Genomic DNA, 13611 nt, shown 5'->3' with positions numbered 1-13611 from the left:
TCTTTTATAAAAAGAAATCTTCGCAAAAAAATTGAAACAAGCAAGCTCATAATTAATAACAATAAGGAACAGTGGAACACCTTAATCACTCTAAAATTATCTTGGATCACTTATTTCGACAAATAATAGAATCTGTGTAAATTTCCGGGTCAAGGTAAAAGCCGCCAATTTAACAAAATGTCTCTACGTGTCTGTCTAAAAAACACTAATTCTGTCTGCCATAATATAATACATTTCAATGCATCATATCATATCCTATACAGATAAATTTAAACAAGTTTTAATTACGTTTAACAACTTAAAATTAATTCTTGTAAAATTAATTTCCTCTTAACTTTAAAATACCTCTTCCGATTGTAGAGATCCATGATGATACAAATGCAAGACAAGAATGCCACAAGAAACGGGTATGATCATTCCGGTAGTGAATACTGTTGAATATCCTTAGAAAATAGTGATCGAACTTTTTTTTCTATAATATTATATTTGATATTATGATATAGACTGCACCTACCTTGATACATCAAACATCCAACCATTTTATAGGACATGAGAAAATCATCACTGGCAAGCATTGCTACACAGGAATGCCCTCCAACAACACTCAACTATGATGGGGATTGGGACTTTTTTACAAATTATTGTCTTCCCAGCTACGCATATCCATGACCTTCGGATATCCCAGCATACAACTAAGGCGAGATCAGCAGCTTAACTCTTCATGATGATGATGACGACAACGGATTCTCACAATATCGAACATGCACATATATGTTTTCTGGGCACCTCATCAACTTTTTTCTCTGTTTAGACTCAGCAAAAGAAAAAATTTAGCATTCAGTCACACAATACTTGATCCTTGATCCTAGTTAGTTAGCTTTCTATCATTACCTGGTACCTAACACCTACATGGAGCTGCCCTTTGAGGCATAAATAAGATGACAGAAAATAATTACACGGTATGTTCTAGAATGAAATCTACCTGTTTTTGCTTTGAGCAAAGATGGCTGGACCACAACATGCATGGTTATAACCCCTTTGGGAAGCTCGCCAAAAGGTACTCTACACTGGCCAACTGTCTTGTGGTTCTCCAAAATTTTGCCAGCACTTATCAGTTTTATATCATTTGCTGCTTTTGGTATAATCTTCTTGTCTATGGTCAACCAGAACAACCAATACAAATTTCATAAATAGTTAGAAAAACAACAAAAAACTAAATAAGGGAGAAGAATATAAACCAAAACAACAGGAACTCAAGAAAAAAATGAAAAATAACATGTCCCAAATAAGACAAGTGCAACATAAGTCATATAACCTAGCAAATAACAACACTCAGACAGTATTAACCGGTTGCTAAAGGGGTAAAAACCATATAGTAAAAGATAAAAATTATTACTTCATATATGTCTTGTGCATATATGACAATAAATGAGAACTTAACTAAAATGGCTGTCCAACTAATATTTAATACCAGAACCGGAATATCATGACACGCATGTCCTGATTATAAAACACGGTTAACAGGGGAAGAAAACAACCAAAAACTAAATGTTTAAGACATCCAAACAAAAGTTAAGCTATGAGTCATCTGGTTTTAGGATCCCATCCAAGCTCCATCGACTTTCACACACCCACGCAACCAGAAAACCTGCTTAGGTGACAACATACATATATGGGCATAAAGTTGCCAGTCAGTAAAGAGAAAGTTTATACCAACATGCAGCTAAGAATATACTGGCAACTAAACAACCATATGGATAAAAAATGTGACATTAGAACACATCTGCATCACTGAAGTCATGGCCTATCCATAGAACATCAATTAGCTCAAACCACTCCTACCAATTTAGCACTGTTCAACAAAATATGAGGTCTCACACCATACCCAAACCAATTTAGCACCGTTCAACAAAATGTATGATATCAAAACCTATACCTTATTGCTATCTTATACCAATGTCTCCTGTATGCTATGGGAAGTGAGAAAAAGAGGAAATGGGGATAATCTCATAAAGTCTTCAGTATGCTTCAAAAATAAATCAAATCTAACAGAAACAATATTTTCACTATAGTTAAGTCTTTTTTTCCTATTTTTTACCCTTTTATCTCCCTTCTCTCCTACCCTAACATTGCTCTGTATACCTTATCTATAATATAATAAATCTGTCCAGGTTTGGACACATGTCAACTAGTTATGTAATTTTTTCCAGCCATTCATTGTTTTACTTTTTTTATTTGTTTGCATTGTTTTTGGTTTATCTACTGCTTCTGGTGTTCTTCTCTGTGCTCTGTCCTGCTCTAGTTGATATAAATATGCATCACATGTGATTACAAAAGTATTTATAATTATCTACATAAATCCAATAGGTGCCTGAGGGATTGTTAGGGAAGGCTCTAGAGAAAAAATATGACTGTATCATGTATCCAAATAATAAAGGATATGAATGATGAGTCAGCAATTAGTCAGCAAGCTCATGAAGGTGTAACAGAAGATTTTCTTATAGGGATAGGTTTGCTGTTTGCACCAGGAGTAAACTTTTGTGTCCATTCTATTTAGATTAACATAAGCCGTGCTTATTAGGTACATCCAAGAGCTAATCCTTCAATTCATAGAATCAATGGCAACAGATGGGTGTAAATTACAACAAAAGCTGCATAGAATCAAAGGTTTTTCAACTAAGTGTAACTGTGCAAGAAGGATTATGTGGAATGCAAGCTTAATAAGACGGGAATTAGCTATGTCTTGGAGGTAAATTGACTAATTGAGGATCATGCTATGCCACAAGTCATGTATTTTAGGTATCCAAGATCAATCAAACAAATCGATGGAGAGATTGATTGGGATATCACACATAGAATTCAAGCTAAATGAATGGAACATTTCCAAGCATAAGATGTGATTGCGAAGAGCATATCAAACTCAGGAAACTTTCCGCAAACAGCCATCAGCCATGCACTTTGGGAGTGCCTTCAAGTGCAAACAAGAAAACAAGTGTAGTGGAGATGAGAATGTTAAGGTGTATAAATGGACATACAAGGAGGGATAAGATTAGGAACATGTGTATCCAAGGGATAGAGTAGAACCTATAGAGAAAAGTGACAGGACATAAATGCATTGAGAATATGGGTTGGCTGGAAAATGCATGCACTGCCAAAGATTTGGCAGGAAAAATGGGTAAAAAAGATATATGTGCCAACAGGGGATACAGGCCAGACTCCTCCCCTATCAGCTGCTATTAACAACTCCGGTTTTGATACGACTTGTAATTAATGTTAAGATAAAAACAATTAATAGGCACTGATAACCACCAATAGAATCACAACCAAGAGAAAGCAAGAAGTTTTAAAAAAAGTCTAAGTGGCCAGTGATCACTATACCCATTAACCAACCTAACCTAATCCAACCACTTGACTACGGGAAAATCTAGTCAAGACCTGTGTTTTCCCTGTATTAACAAACTAACAGAATTCCAGACAATATTTTAGCATCTCAATTTGTGGTAGAGGTTTATGATAATAAGTACAAACAAACATGTGACCATAAATTTCTTTCGTTTATGGTCTGCATATCCAATTCCCACAATTCAAAGGCACATACATGCTTACACACAAGGGTTGCAAAAACTTAACAGTTGTGACATTTCTAGAAAGAAAAAAAAAAACCCTATCAAGTTGTTTCCAGCCTAGATGGGGTCCCAAGGTTTTAAAAAACCGTCTACAACCTCAATTTCAGCAGCAACATTATGGGATTTTGGGTTCTCTAGGGGGGGTGCATTTATCTGCAATTTCCCATAAGGTCAGAGATTATATTTTCGTCACAAAACAACAACACAATTCAGACATGACAATATCACATTCCCTAAATTTCAGGAGATATAAGGTTGACTTGGTAGTCGTGGGTTCAAATCCTCCTAACAACTAATTTGCCGATAAAAAAAATTCCCTGAATTTGAAAACCAGCAAAAAGAACAAAGAATCTATACCCGTCACATAAATCTTCCCCGTTCAAAGCAAATTCACCCAACTTCTAACGCGGCACGCGTAGAGAACTGCGAAATTAACAAACCTATCCACCACTTGCCACCTCGCTCAGGAACAAAGAACTCTCAAAACTAGAATCAAGCAACACAAATACACTTCCAAGTCCCAACAACTTCACAAAACACGGTTTTATACTTTTTATTTTCCAAAAAAAACGGTCGTCAAGGCCGTGTTTGTTTGCACAACAACAAAGAAGTTAAGGGAAGCTGACAGCAAAGAATTTAAGGGAAGCTCAAGATGTCGGAGCCGAAGCCCTATTAGTAGGTTAAAGCCCACACCATCATCAGAATTAAACAAACACAAAATGAAGAATTTCGACTGGGGTGGGAAGTTGAAAAAATAAAAAATGAAAAAAAGGGGGTTAATAAAATAATTAAAAAAAAAAAACCTTTGGGCCAGTCTGCAAAAATGCGGTCCTTGAGCATGGCGATGGTGGAGGCAGGGGAGTAACGGAAGGGACCGATGTCGGATCCATCGTAGAGACGGAACTTGAGCTCCACTACTTCTTCCTCCGGCATCGCTAATAACACGCGCGAGGATATTTTAGATAATGAGAAAGAAACTTCAATTCAAAAATAAATGAGAGAGAGATTCTGAAAGATTCGGAGAAGAAGAAGCCAAAGGAAATTTGGCAACGCCAATCAGTGACACCACCGAGAGCAAAGCAGGGTAAAGGCAAACCCTATCTATCCCCCGACCTTCACGCTCTTTTTCTTCTCGCGTCTATTACTCTATTATTAATTAATATATTTTATCTTTTTCCTTTTCTTTTTCTCTCTCTCCTATGAAATGGACCCACTTGACAAATAACCAGACTAATCTTACGTTAAATTCATGTAAGTGCTCATTTGGATTCGAATCCATCTCTTAGTACAAGATTTTCCTTTTTTCAAAAGAAAAAAAAAACATACAAACTCATTTAAACCATATTTAATAAGATATTTTAAATATTTTTTAATATTGAAAAATTTATTTGATTATTTAATAAGTAATTATTTGATTACTAGCTAAAAATAAATATATTTAATATTATCATATAAAAAAACTTTAAAAATATTATTCTTTTTATATTTTTTGATTTCTATCTTTCAGACCTAAATGTTATCACTAGTCATCATCCGTTTTATTCATTAAGCATGATTGAATTGAATGGATGGTTCATGGTTGAATTTGACCTCAACAATTGGAGAAGTTTCTACAGCTAAAATTATAATCTTGTTTTTTACATTTTTTTAATCGTAAATATCAATTAAATCATATGATCGTTATTAATTGATATATTATTTCAAAATTTACAGTGAATCTTGCTGAACAAAAATAAAAATAAAAATGATACAGTCAATCAAGATTTAAAATTTAAATCGAATTAAAACTAAAATTAAATTTAAGAAAAGCTGCTTCTAAGGAATAAAATTATGAATAAAGAAATGTTTAAATGACTAAGAATAAGGACTCACATTTATAACATAAGATTGAACATCAATCAGTGAGTATTTATTTGGTACAGCTACATAGTTTAAATGAATTTGAAGTGATTGATGAAATGGAGTAAAATAAAGACTAATTCATGATCAATATATTGACTGCATCTTTTAAACCATATGGACTGTGTTATGTTTTTTACTGTTCATGTTGGGTCCCAAGGATCCTAAAACTAATTGATCAAGATACTTCAACTCAACTCTAAAATAAGTGTCAACTTAGGATAATAAAGGAGTGGCATCCTTATTTATTAGATATGATTTGATCAATTTGACTAAAAGTATGAAGTCGAATCATAATCAATCCATATTAATTGATATAAATATCTTGCTTCATTTGATTGACTTTTCAAAGTGAGTTGTTGAACTTTAACTAATTCACACATATTGCAATTATCTGAAGTTAGATATTGGCCTCCTTTTGTTTTTTCATTTTCGTAATGTTAGTCAATCTGTATACTTCTAACTCTAAATTATTTGCTTGTTTGTATGCATTAGAACTTCACTACTAATAAGTCACGATAGAAAATACCATAGTATATATTTGTCTATGTAAAATTTAAATACTTTATACAAAACTGATATATGTAAGATGAAGCACCGAGATTAAGCGTCCAAGGAAAATGTGATAGAAAAGAAGAAGAAAAAACATCACATAAAGAACATATATTGGTTCACTCTTCAACCAACAACATGCCAACACCTAATCCACTCATTTCCACCATCAAATTCATTTTGGGAAGTTTCAAATAAGTTCAAACAAAGCTGCATGAACCGAGAGCTCAAAATAAAATGACTTTTAGCATCATGTATGCGCTGATTTTTAAACGGTGGATCTCAAACTTTATTCACAATATTTTTACGACAATTATTTAGCCCATCTCATTTTTTTCTCGGTGCACCTTCAATTTTTCTAATATCTCATTCTTACCCTTCTTCCTCTCTCTTACCTCCTCTATGAACCTTCACCAGCCACCATCACCCTAGTACCCAGCCACCATTGCGCTGCCACCTCCTTTTCCAAATCTGTGCACGATTGCTGCCACAAACAAAAGTCGTTGTCTTTGCCTACGAGTCAAGATGCACCACCACGGTGTCCAAGAGTGAGGCCAAGCAACATGGAAGTGCATTTGACACATGCACTTTCATTTTGCCTTCCAAATCGCATCCCATATTCACACGAGTGTGTTACCCACGCAAGTGAAGACGACTTCATGTGCTTCCATATCGTGTTTTCTTCACCTTCAACATCATCATCATGAACCATCGACAACATCATCACTACATTGCGACAACATCATCACTACATTGCGCCACTCAACCACGACTCCATAATATCGCCGCACACCAAAGAATATACCCCGTCACCTTCGTGATATAGTTACGATTTCTCAAAATCCATAACACAATGTATTACGGATTTCTCAATCTGTAATACATTTGTGTTATGGATTGATCAATCCGTAATACATTTTTTTGTATTACTGATTGAGCAATACATAATGCAAAAAATTCATTGATAATACATTTTTTATATTACTTAATTCGTAATGCATTTCTGTGCTTCAACAACGCCATCACTCTTGGACCGTGACTTGACTAGCACCACCATCATCCTAGTTGAGAGGATACTCACAAGCGCCACATGGAGTAAAGAGGAAGATGGAGAGAAGAAGAGAGTGAGTGAGATGAAAATGGGACTTTACAGATTTTTGTGGTGCACTAAACAAAAAATGAGGTGGCTAAGTAATTGTCCATTTTTAGTTCATTAGTAACCACATAAGCCCAAAAGAAACATTGTTACCTCCCCAATTTTTGCAAAAGTGCAATACTAACTCGTAGAGAGTTGCTATTGGTCCCAACCCTTTTGCTATCAGCCTCTACCATTGTTCAAAAATTCCAAATTTATCCTTCCCCAATATGCACGTTGAAATCAAGATTTTGTTACACTAGAGGGGGTGTGAAAAATGTTGGACAACAGAATCCCAATTTCATTGTGCAATGCACATTTGCTGTATTTTTTTCCACACCCCACTAGTGTAGCGGAATTGTGATTCCATTGTACATTAAGGTCTGGGGAAAGTGCATAATAGAAACACGATTCTGTTGTAGAAGAGGAGGGACTAAATTCAACATGTGCAACAAAAGTATAATTCTATTGCATAGTGTAAAACAAAATCATATTTTTATTGTTCATTTTTATTGGTTTACAAAACTTGTTATATTATAGAATCGTAATTTTGTTGTGTTACATAATGGACGAAGTTGTAGCATAACAAAATCTTGATTTTGTTGTATTGTCAAAAACACGGGAAAAAATGGAATCATGATTCCTTGAGGGGGAAAAAACCTTCAATAATGTGAGTGCAGATAGTGAAGATTGAGAGGGAAAGAGAAAATAAATGAAGGAAGAAAAGAAAGGAGGAAAGAGTGGTGGGATGGGAAAGGTGAGGTTAAAATGCTCCAAGAATATTTTGATATTTGCTCTTGATTGATAGAGGAAAAAAACAATTTTATAGGGATCAAATAGTCGGTTTCTAAGTCGTATGAGCACATAACCCACACTTTCAACCAAGCTTTTAGACCATGTAGACCAGGCCCATCGACTACTGACATGTTACAAGCCTTCGATACTTGGTCCAAGTAGGCTTTTGGGGCATCCAATTTAATGGGCTGTAGTTATGGGTTCTTCTAAATCTTAACGTGAAAATAGGTTTAAGATACTACAAATTAAGTATTATAAATTGTTTTGGCTCAACCAACTGAGCAATGTGTACGAGGCTTTAAAAATATGACTAATTTAGATGCTTGATTTGTTACAAAAAAATAATTTTCTACAGTTCAATTTTTTCTTGCAATATCTAAAATCTAGTTTTCTTCGAGATTAATTTTTTTTACTTCTAGCAATACAATTTCATGTTTCCATGTTAATAAATTAAATTACTAAATTTTTACAATTGCAAAATATTCTAAATTTTGCTATAGCAAAGTTTCCAGTTCCTTATTTTTTTAATATAATCTCTTAAAACTCTAAATGATCAATAGAAACATTGTTCTCAAAATAGAAAAGGAGAAATAATTTGTTTGGTTGTTACAAAGACAAGTATTGAGAGTGATGTAACTTGATAGCCGAAAAGAAACATGTTACAATGTTAGGATAACAAAAAACTAATAACATTAACTACTAATATTTTTTCGATAAAAAAAAAATGTTAGCATAACGGACGTTTATATACATGAAGGTAATTGCCATGGAGAGCATTGGCAACATAATAACTAATCCTGACTTTTTTTTATTACTAAATGTTCGTAATTATTAGTTTTTTTTGTTAGCAAGGAGGAAGGATCAAATTTGACCTTTTTCTCTCTCTCTTTTTCTTTTATCATTCAACCAATCTAATAATTTCAATAACTAACCTTGACTAATATTCACACACACAAAAAAACTAACTCTGAGTAATTGAGTAATTGAATTACTAAGTGGTTTCATTTGAAATTAACTTGTTATAAAAATAAGCAAAATCCCAAGCAAATTGCAATAAAGGATTCATTTTGGAATAGTGGGGTGATACTCAAGATTAGGCATAGTTGGGCAAAAATTTGGAGCTCATTCATGCGCTAGATCATGCAAATGTCTAGCATGCTTATACAACCTTTTTTTTAACACATTCATGAAAGAATTGCACCTTTAATGGTTTTTATGTTTGTCCATGGTCGTGTCAAAAATAGATTTTTTTCATGTGAGATTTTCACTTAAATTCTCTTATGTGAAAATCTCTACCATCAAAACTTCATGTCTTCCATTTTTATTATTTAAATTTTCTCTCTTAATTTCAATTAAAGACTAAGATTTCACATGATAAAATTGTCACATGAAAGGATCCAACCCTAGTCATGTCACCTTGAATCACACTCTTGAAACCAGTGATATTTGTTCGAGTTAGAAAATACCTTTGATGTTTTCCCAAATTTATAACATTGTGTTTCTTGATTCAATGGAGTTTGTTTTGTTATTTTGAATATTATGTAAGAAAATCACCACTTTTAGTTTAGTTTTAGTTAAATAATAGACCAACAAACCGTACTAAAATTAATTAATAAAGGACCATTCATTATTCTAGGTTTTCTTGCTTGAAGTGAGTGTTAATAATATTTTTTCTTTGCGTTTCAAAAAAATATATTTCTAGTTTTTTTATAAAGTCTATGTTTTCAATCATATTGCTAATTTGAAATAAATCTATACCCAACTGTCACGTATCTAACTTATTACAAACTCAACGTACTAAAACAAATTTAAATTATAAACAAAAGATTGAAATCTGGAAAAATGAGAGTCAAACATGTTAATCAAATATAATTAAGGAGAGAAGTGTACTCACAGTCTAATTTTAATTTAGGTTTTAATTACATCTTTAAATTTTTTATTCTATTTAATTCTTTAATTTTCATATTTTTTTGTGTATTCTTTAAATTTTCATATCATGTCTAATTTAAAATTTTGTTAACTCTAACTTCTTTTTGTTTCTTACATTTCTCTTCTTTTAGAGACAATTATGTATTGGATACTAAATATGAATATGTCTTTTAGTAAAAATTCAAATTGATTCACCAAGTTATAGGAAATTAATGTCTTCTAACTTGATAAAAGAAAATTCAGATAGGAAAATTTGCAAAATTAAATAAATAAATGAGCCAGTGTTGAGGAGCTAGCCTAAGTGGGCTCACTGGCTTTTGGCTGCACGAGGTCAAAGAAATCGCAGCACACACACACACCAGACACAACTAGTTCAAATTTTAATGATGAAAAACACAATCCGTTTTTCCGGTTGCTGGACGACAAGTCGTTTCAACAAAAACGATTGTAATCATGTCACTTATCATTACCCCTCCTTAAAAAATACAAGTTTTCGGGCACGTCACCATAACGATAAAATTTCACAGTACTTTTGCTGCTTGGCAAGTTATTATTCTTATCTTCATTTCCTTTTTCAATTTTTTTTAAAAAATAAATTAAATGCCAATATTTTAATTTTAATAAGAAAAAAAAAAAAACAAACATCTTCCCAAAATATTTTTAACGACCGTTCTTGCTTCTAATTCTCCATAGAAAACGGTCAAAACGAAAGCTGCATTGACATCACACTTCACTCCAACACAAGCCCAAAGAAAATGAAACACAACAAATTAAAACAAAGACAACGAAAGAAAGCGACAACAACTTCGTCCAGACACGACGCCTTTTCTCACCGTCCACTGTTTTCTCCTCAACAAAAAGAGATTGATTTCCCTTTTCATGCCCCCATATCCATCAACACAGTAAAAAAAAAGCAAACCTTTGTGCCATTTTCTCCAAAACCAAACATTCCAAAATAACAAACAAATAAAAAGAAAACAGTAGAATAAAATTAACTCTCTCTTTTTTTTTTTTTTGCATTTCGCCTTCTATCTTTACAAAACAAGCAAACCATAACAAACCCAAATAAACATCACCCAACAAAACCAAAAATAAAAATAAAAAAGAGCATGAAACTGAAAAGAAAGAAAGAAAGAAAAGATTGATTAACAAGTCAGTTAGAAGCAGCTGCTGCTGCTGCAAGTAGTAGTAGTAGTGTATCCAAAATGGAAGAATGGAAGAAGAAGAGACTCACAAAAGACCACTTCATTCATCCCCTTCCTCTGATTGATAATAATAATAACAATAAACACTGTTTAATAAAACCTCTTCTTTTTTTTTTACCCTCTCTCATATTTTTTTGTTTATTTATACTTAGATAGCGTTAATTGGTGGTGGGTGCATTTTCAAAGCCAGAGAGCACCAGCTTCTTTGAGGAGAGGAACGAGGGTGCCGTTAATGTGGCAAGCCATGACTCGGTCCATGGTTCCGACAAGCTTGCCACCGATGAAGACGACAGGGACAACCGAGGGGGTTCCGAGGAGCCGCATGAGGGCGCGTTCGAGGTCCTTGCCTCTTGGATCCTCGTCCAGCTCGTGCACGGTCGGGTTCACGCCCATGCCGCAGAAGAGCCTCTTGATGGCGTGGCACATGCAGCACGTGCTCACGCTGAATATCACCACCGCGCTCTCCGACGCCAGCCTCTCTATCCGCTCCAGTGGGTCCCCCACCACCACCGCCGCCGCCGCGCTGTTCCGTGGGGCCCCCGCCACGTAGCTCCCCCACGACGCCGCTGCTGCTTGATAATGCATTCTCAGAAAGAATAATGTGAGTGATGAACGGTGCTAGCTAGCTAGAGAGAAGTTTTGAGAATGAATAAAATGGGGTTTGGTTTGGTTTGTGTTTGTTTGTGTGGGGAATGAGTGAGTGGAGGGGTGATATTTATAGAGGTAAATAACTGAACAAAACACTCAACATACACTGCTTTAGTGGATCATGTTGATGTTGTTGTATTAGGATTTTTTTAAAAGGAAAGAAAAATAAAAGAACACCCTAAATACTATTTAGACACTGGTGAAGAGATAAAATTAAGAAAAAAAATGGGTATTACTAATAATTATCTTTAGTAAATTGGTTAAGTAGTGAAAAAGAAATAAGTATTTATTGTGGAGATTATACAAGAGTGTAAAAAAAGTTTTGAGATAATATAATTTTGCATATTTTAATAAAAATATTTTTTCCTTTAGCCCTTAACCAATATTCTAACGATACTAATTAACATTTGCTAAAAAATATACTTCCTTAATAATGTTTGTTTTTTTTATAAGATCCAATCTATAATATTTTTAGCATGAATTATTTTTAGACTTAAAATATCCTCGTTATAAAAAGAAAGAGAAAGTATTAACAACAAGAATCATTTTAAAAAAAATTATAAATTTATTGTTATCAATTAAATTAATCACTTTTCTTAATCTTGATAAATTAGGTAATTAAATTTTATATATAAGAATGAAAGGAGTAAATATTATAAGATTTTTTATGTGTTAAAAAAAAGATAAAGAAAACATGTTGGTAGAAAACAAATAAAAAAATATTGATAAAATGTTTAAAATTAAAATATGTTCATATATCACTCCACTTTTAAAATAATAATGGGAGTGTGGTAGCTTGTGCTTTTTTACCGGAATATAATAATATGGAAAAGTTGGTCTCACTCTCTCATCACTACTCGTCACCTTATGCGATATAAGAGAGAGACAGGGTGTGATTATAAGTAACTACTTCTGATGAATGGAAATTTCCATTTTTCGTCTTTAGAGTGTCATAATCAATAATGAGGTTTATTTGCTTGAGGTTGAGACGGGCAGTTCTTCCTGTGGCCATGATTATGTTAGGGGAAAAGGGATTTATCAATAATGCTGTTTGCGTGAGACTTAGCTTGGGAGACAATATCAATTCTTTTCTTAGCTAGCCTACATATGTATTAAGGCTAAGGACAAAATAAAAGTAAGAAAGGAGTATAAGGATAAAATATGTAAATTAATATCATCTCATTTTTATAAATTGAAATTAAAATTTATTGGATGCAACTTCAATTTTTTTCAAGTAACATTCAAATCCTATTTGGTATACAACTCTTTTTTCAAGTTTTTCGTGATTTAATTTTGTAGTTTTAAAAACAATAACGTGCCATTGTCTAATAATATTAGAGAGACTTCTTTTATTAATATTTTTTTATCTAACAAATATCTTTCATTAGTGATAACTTTTTCTAATCAGATATCATTAGCATGACAAATAAAATTCTCTTTATATTTAACATAATTATATATTTAATATTTAAACTCGAGATTATTTAACCGAAACAATCTTACATTGATTGATGCAGGGGATTTGATGATATATTTTATAATTTTTTAAAAAAAAAAATAAGATTATTTATTTATTTGGTGGTATTATAAGGATGGAAGAAGAAAGAAAGGAAAAGGAAAAGGCTCTGTATTTCTGTTTCTTCCTATTCACACCTTCCTTCCCTCTTGCATCTGCTTTTCCTCACTTCCATTCCCTTCATTTCCTACTAGACAAATCGTGATTATTAGCTTTGCAATTTTCAAATTATCCATAAACTTTATATAGTACGTAATTGTACGAAGCCTAATATTAGCACGCCCTATTAAGACCTTAAATTTAACA

At 33.2% G+C, this 13611-nt stretch overlaps 2 protein-coding genes across 2 annotated transcripts; both read right to left on the bottom strand.

The window, feature by feature from the left end:
- Nucleotides 1-308: 308 nt before the first annotated feature.
- On the bottom strand, nt 309-4760 carry LOC100500075 (putative membrane-anchored ubiquitin-fold protein). The gene is made up of 3 exons (NM_001249529.2): nt 4430-4760; nt 983-1153; nt 309-803 (listed from the first exon to the last, which is right to left on the bottom strand). The coding sequence occupies exons 1-3, from the start codon at nt 4557-4559 to the stop codon at nt 748-750; spliced, it is 357 nt and encodes a 118-aa protein (NP_001236458.1). The 5' UTR covers nt 4560-4760; the 3' UTR covers nt 309-747.
- A 6321-nt stretch (nt 4761-11081) lies between these two features.
- LOC100808865 (glutaredoxin-C1) lies at nt 11082-11835 on the bottom strand. The gene has a single exon (XM_003548464.5). The coding sequence runs from the start codon at nt 11724-11726 to the stop codon at nt 11322-11324; it is 405 nt and encodes a 134-aa protein (XP_003548512.1). The 5' UTR covers nt 11727-11835; the 3' UTR covers nt 11082-11321.
- Between the last annotated feature and the right edge of the window lie 1776 nt (nt 11836-13611).

The sequence above is a fragment of the Glycine max genome, chromosome 16, assembly GCF_000004515.6.
Source record: "Glycine max cultivar Williams 82 chromosome 16, Glycine_max_v4.0, whole genome shotgun sequence".
Lineage (NCBI taxonomy): Eukaryota > Viridiplantae > Streptophyta > Magnoliopsida > Fabales > Fabaceae > Glycine > Glycine max.
The sequence above is the reverse complement of the archived record's forward strand: the minus strand, read 5'-3'. Positions and strand labels throughout refer to the sequence as shown.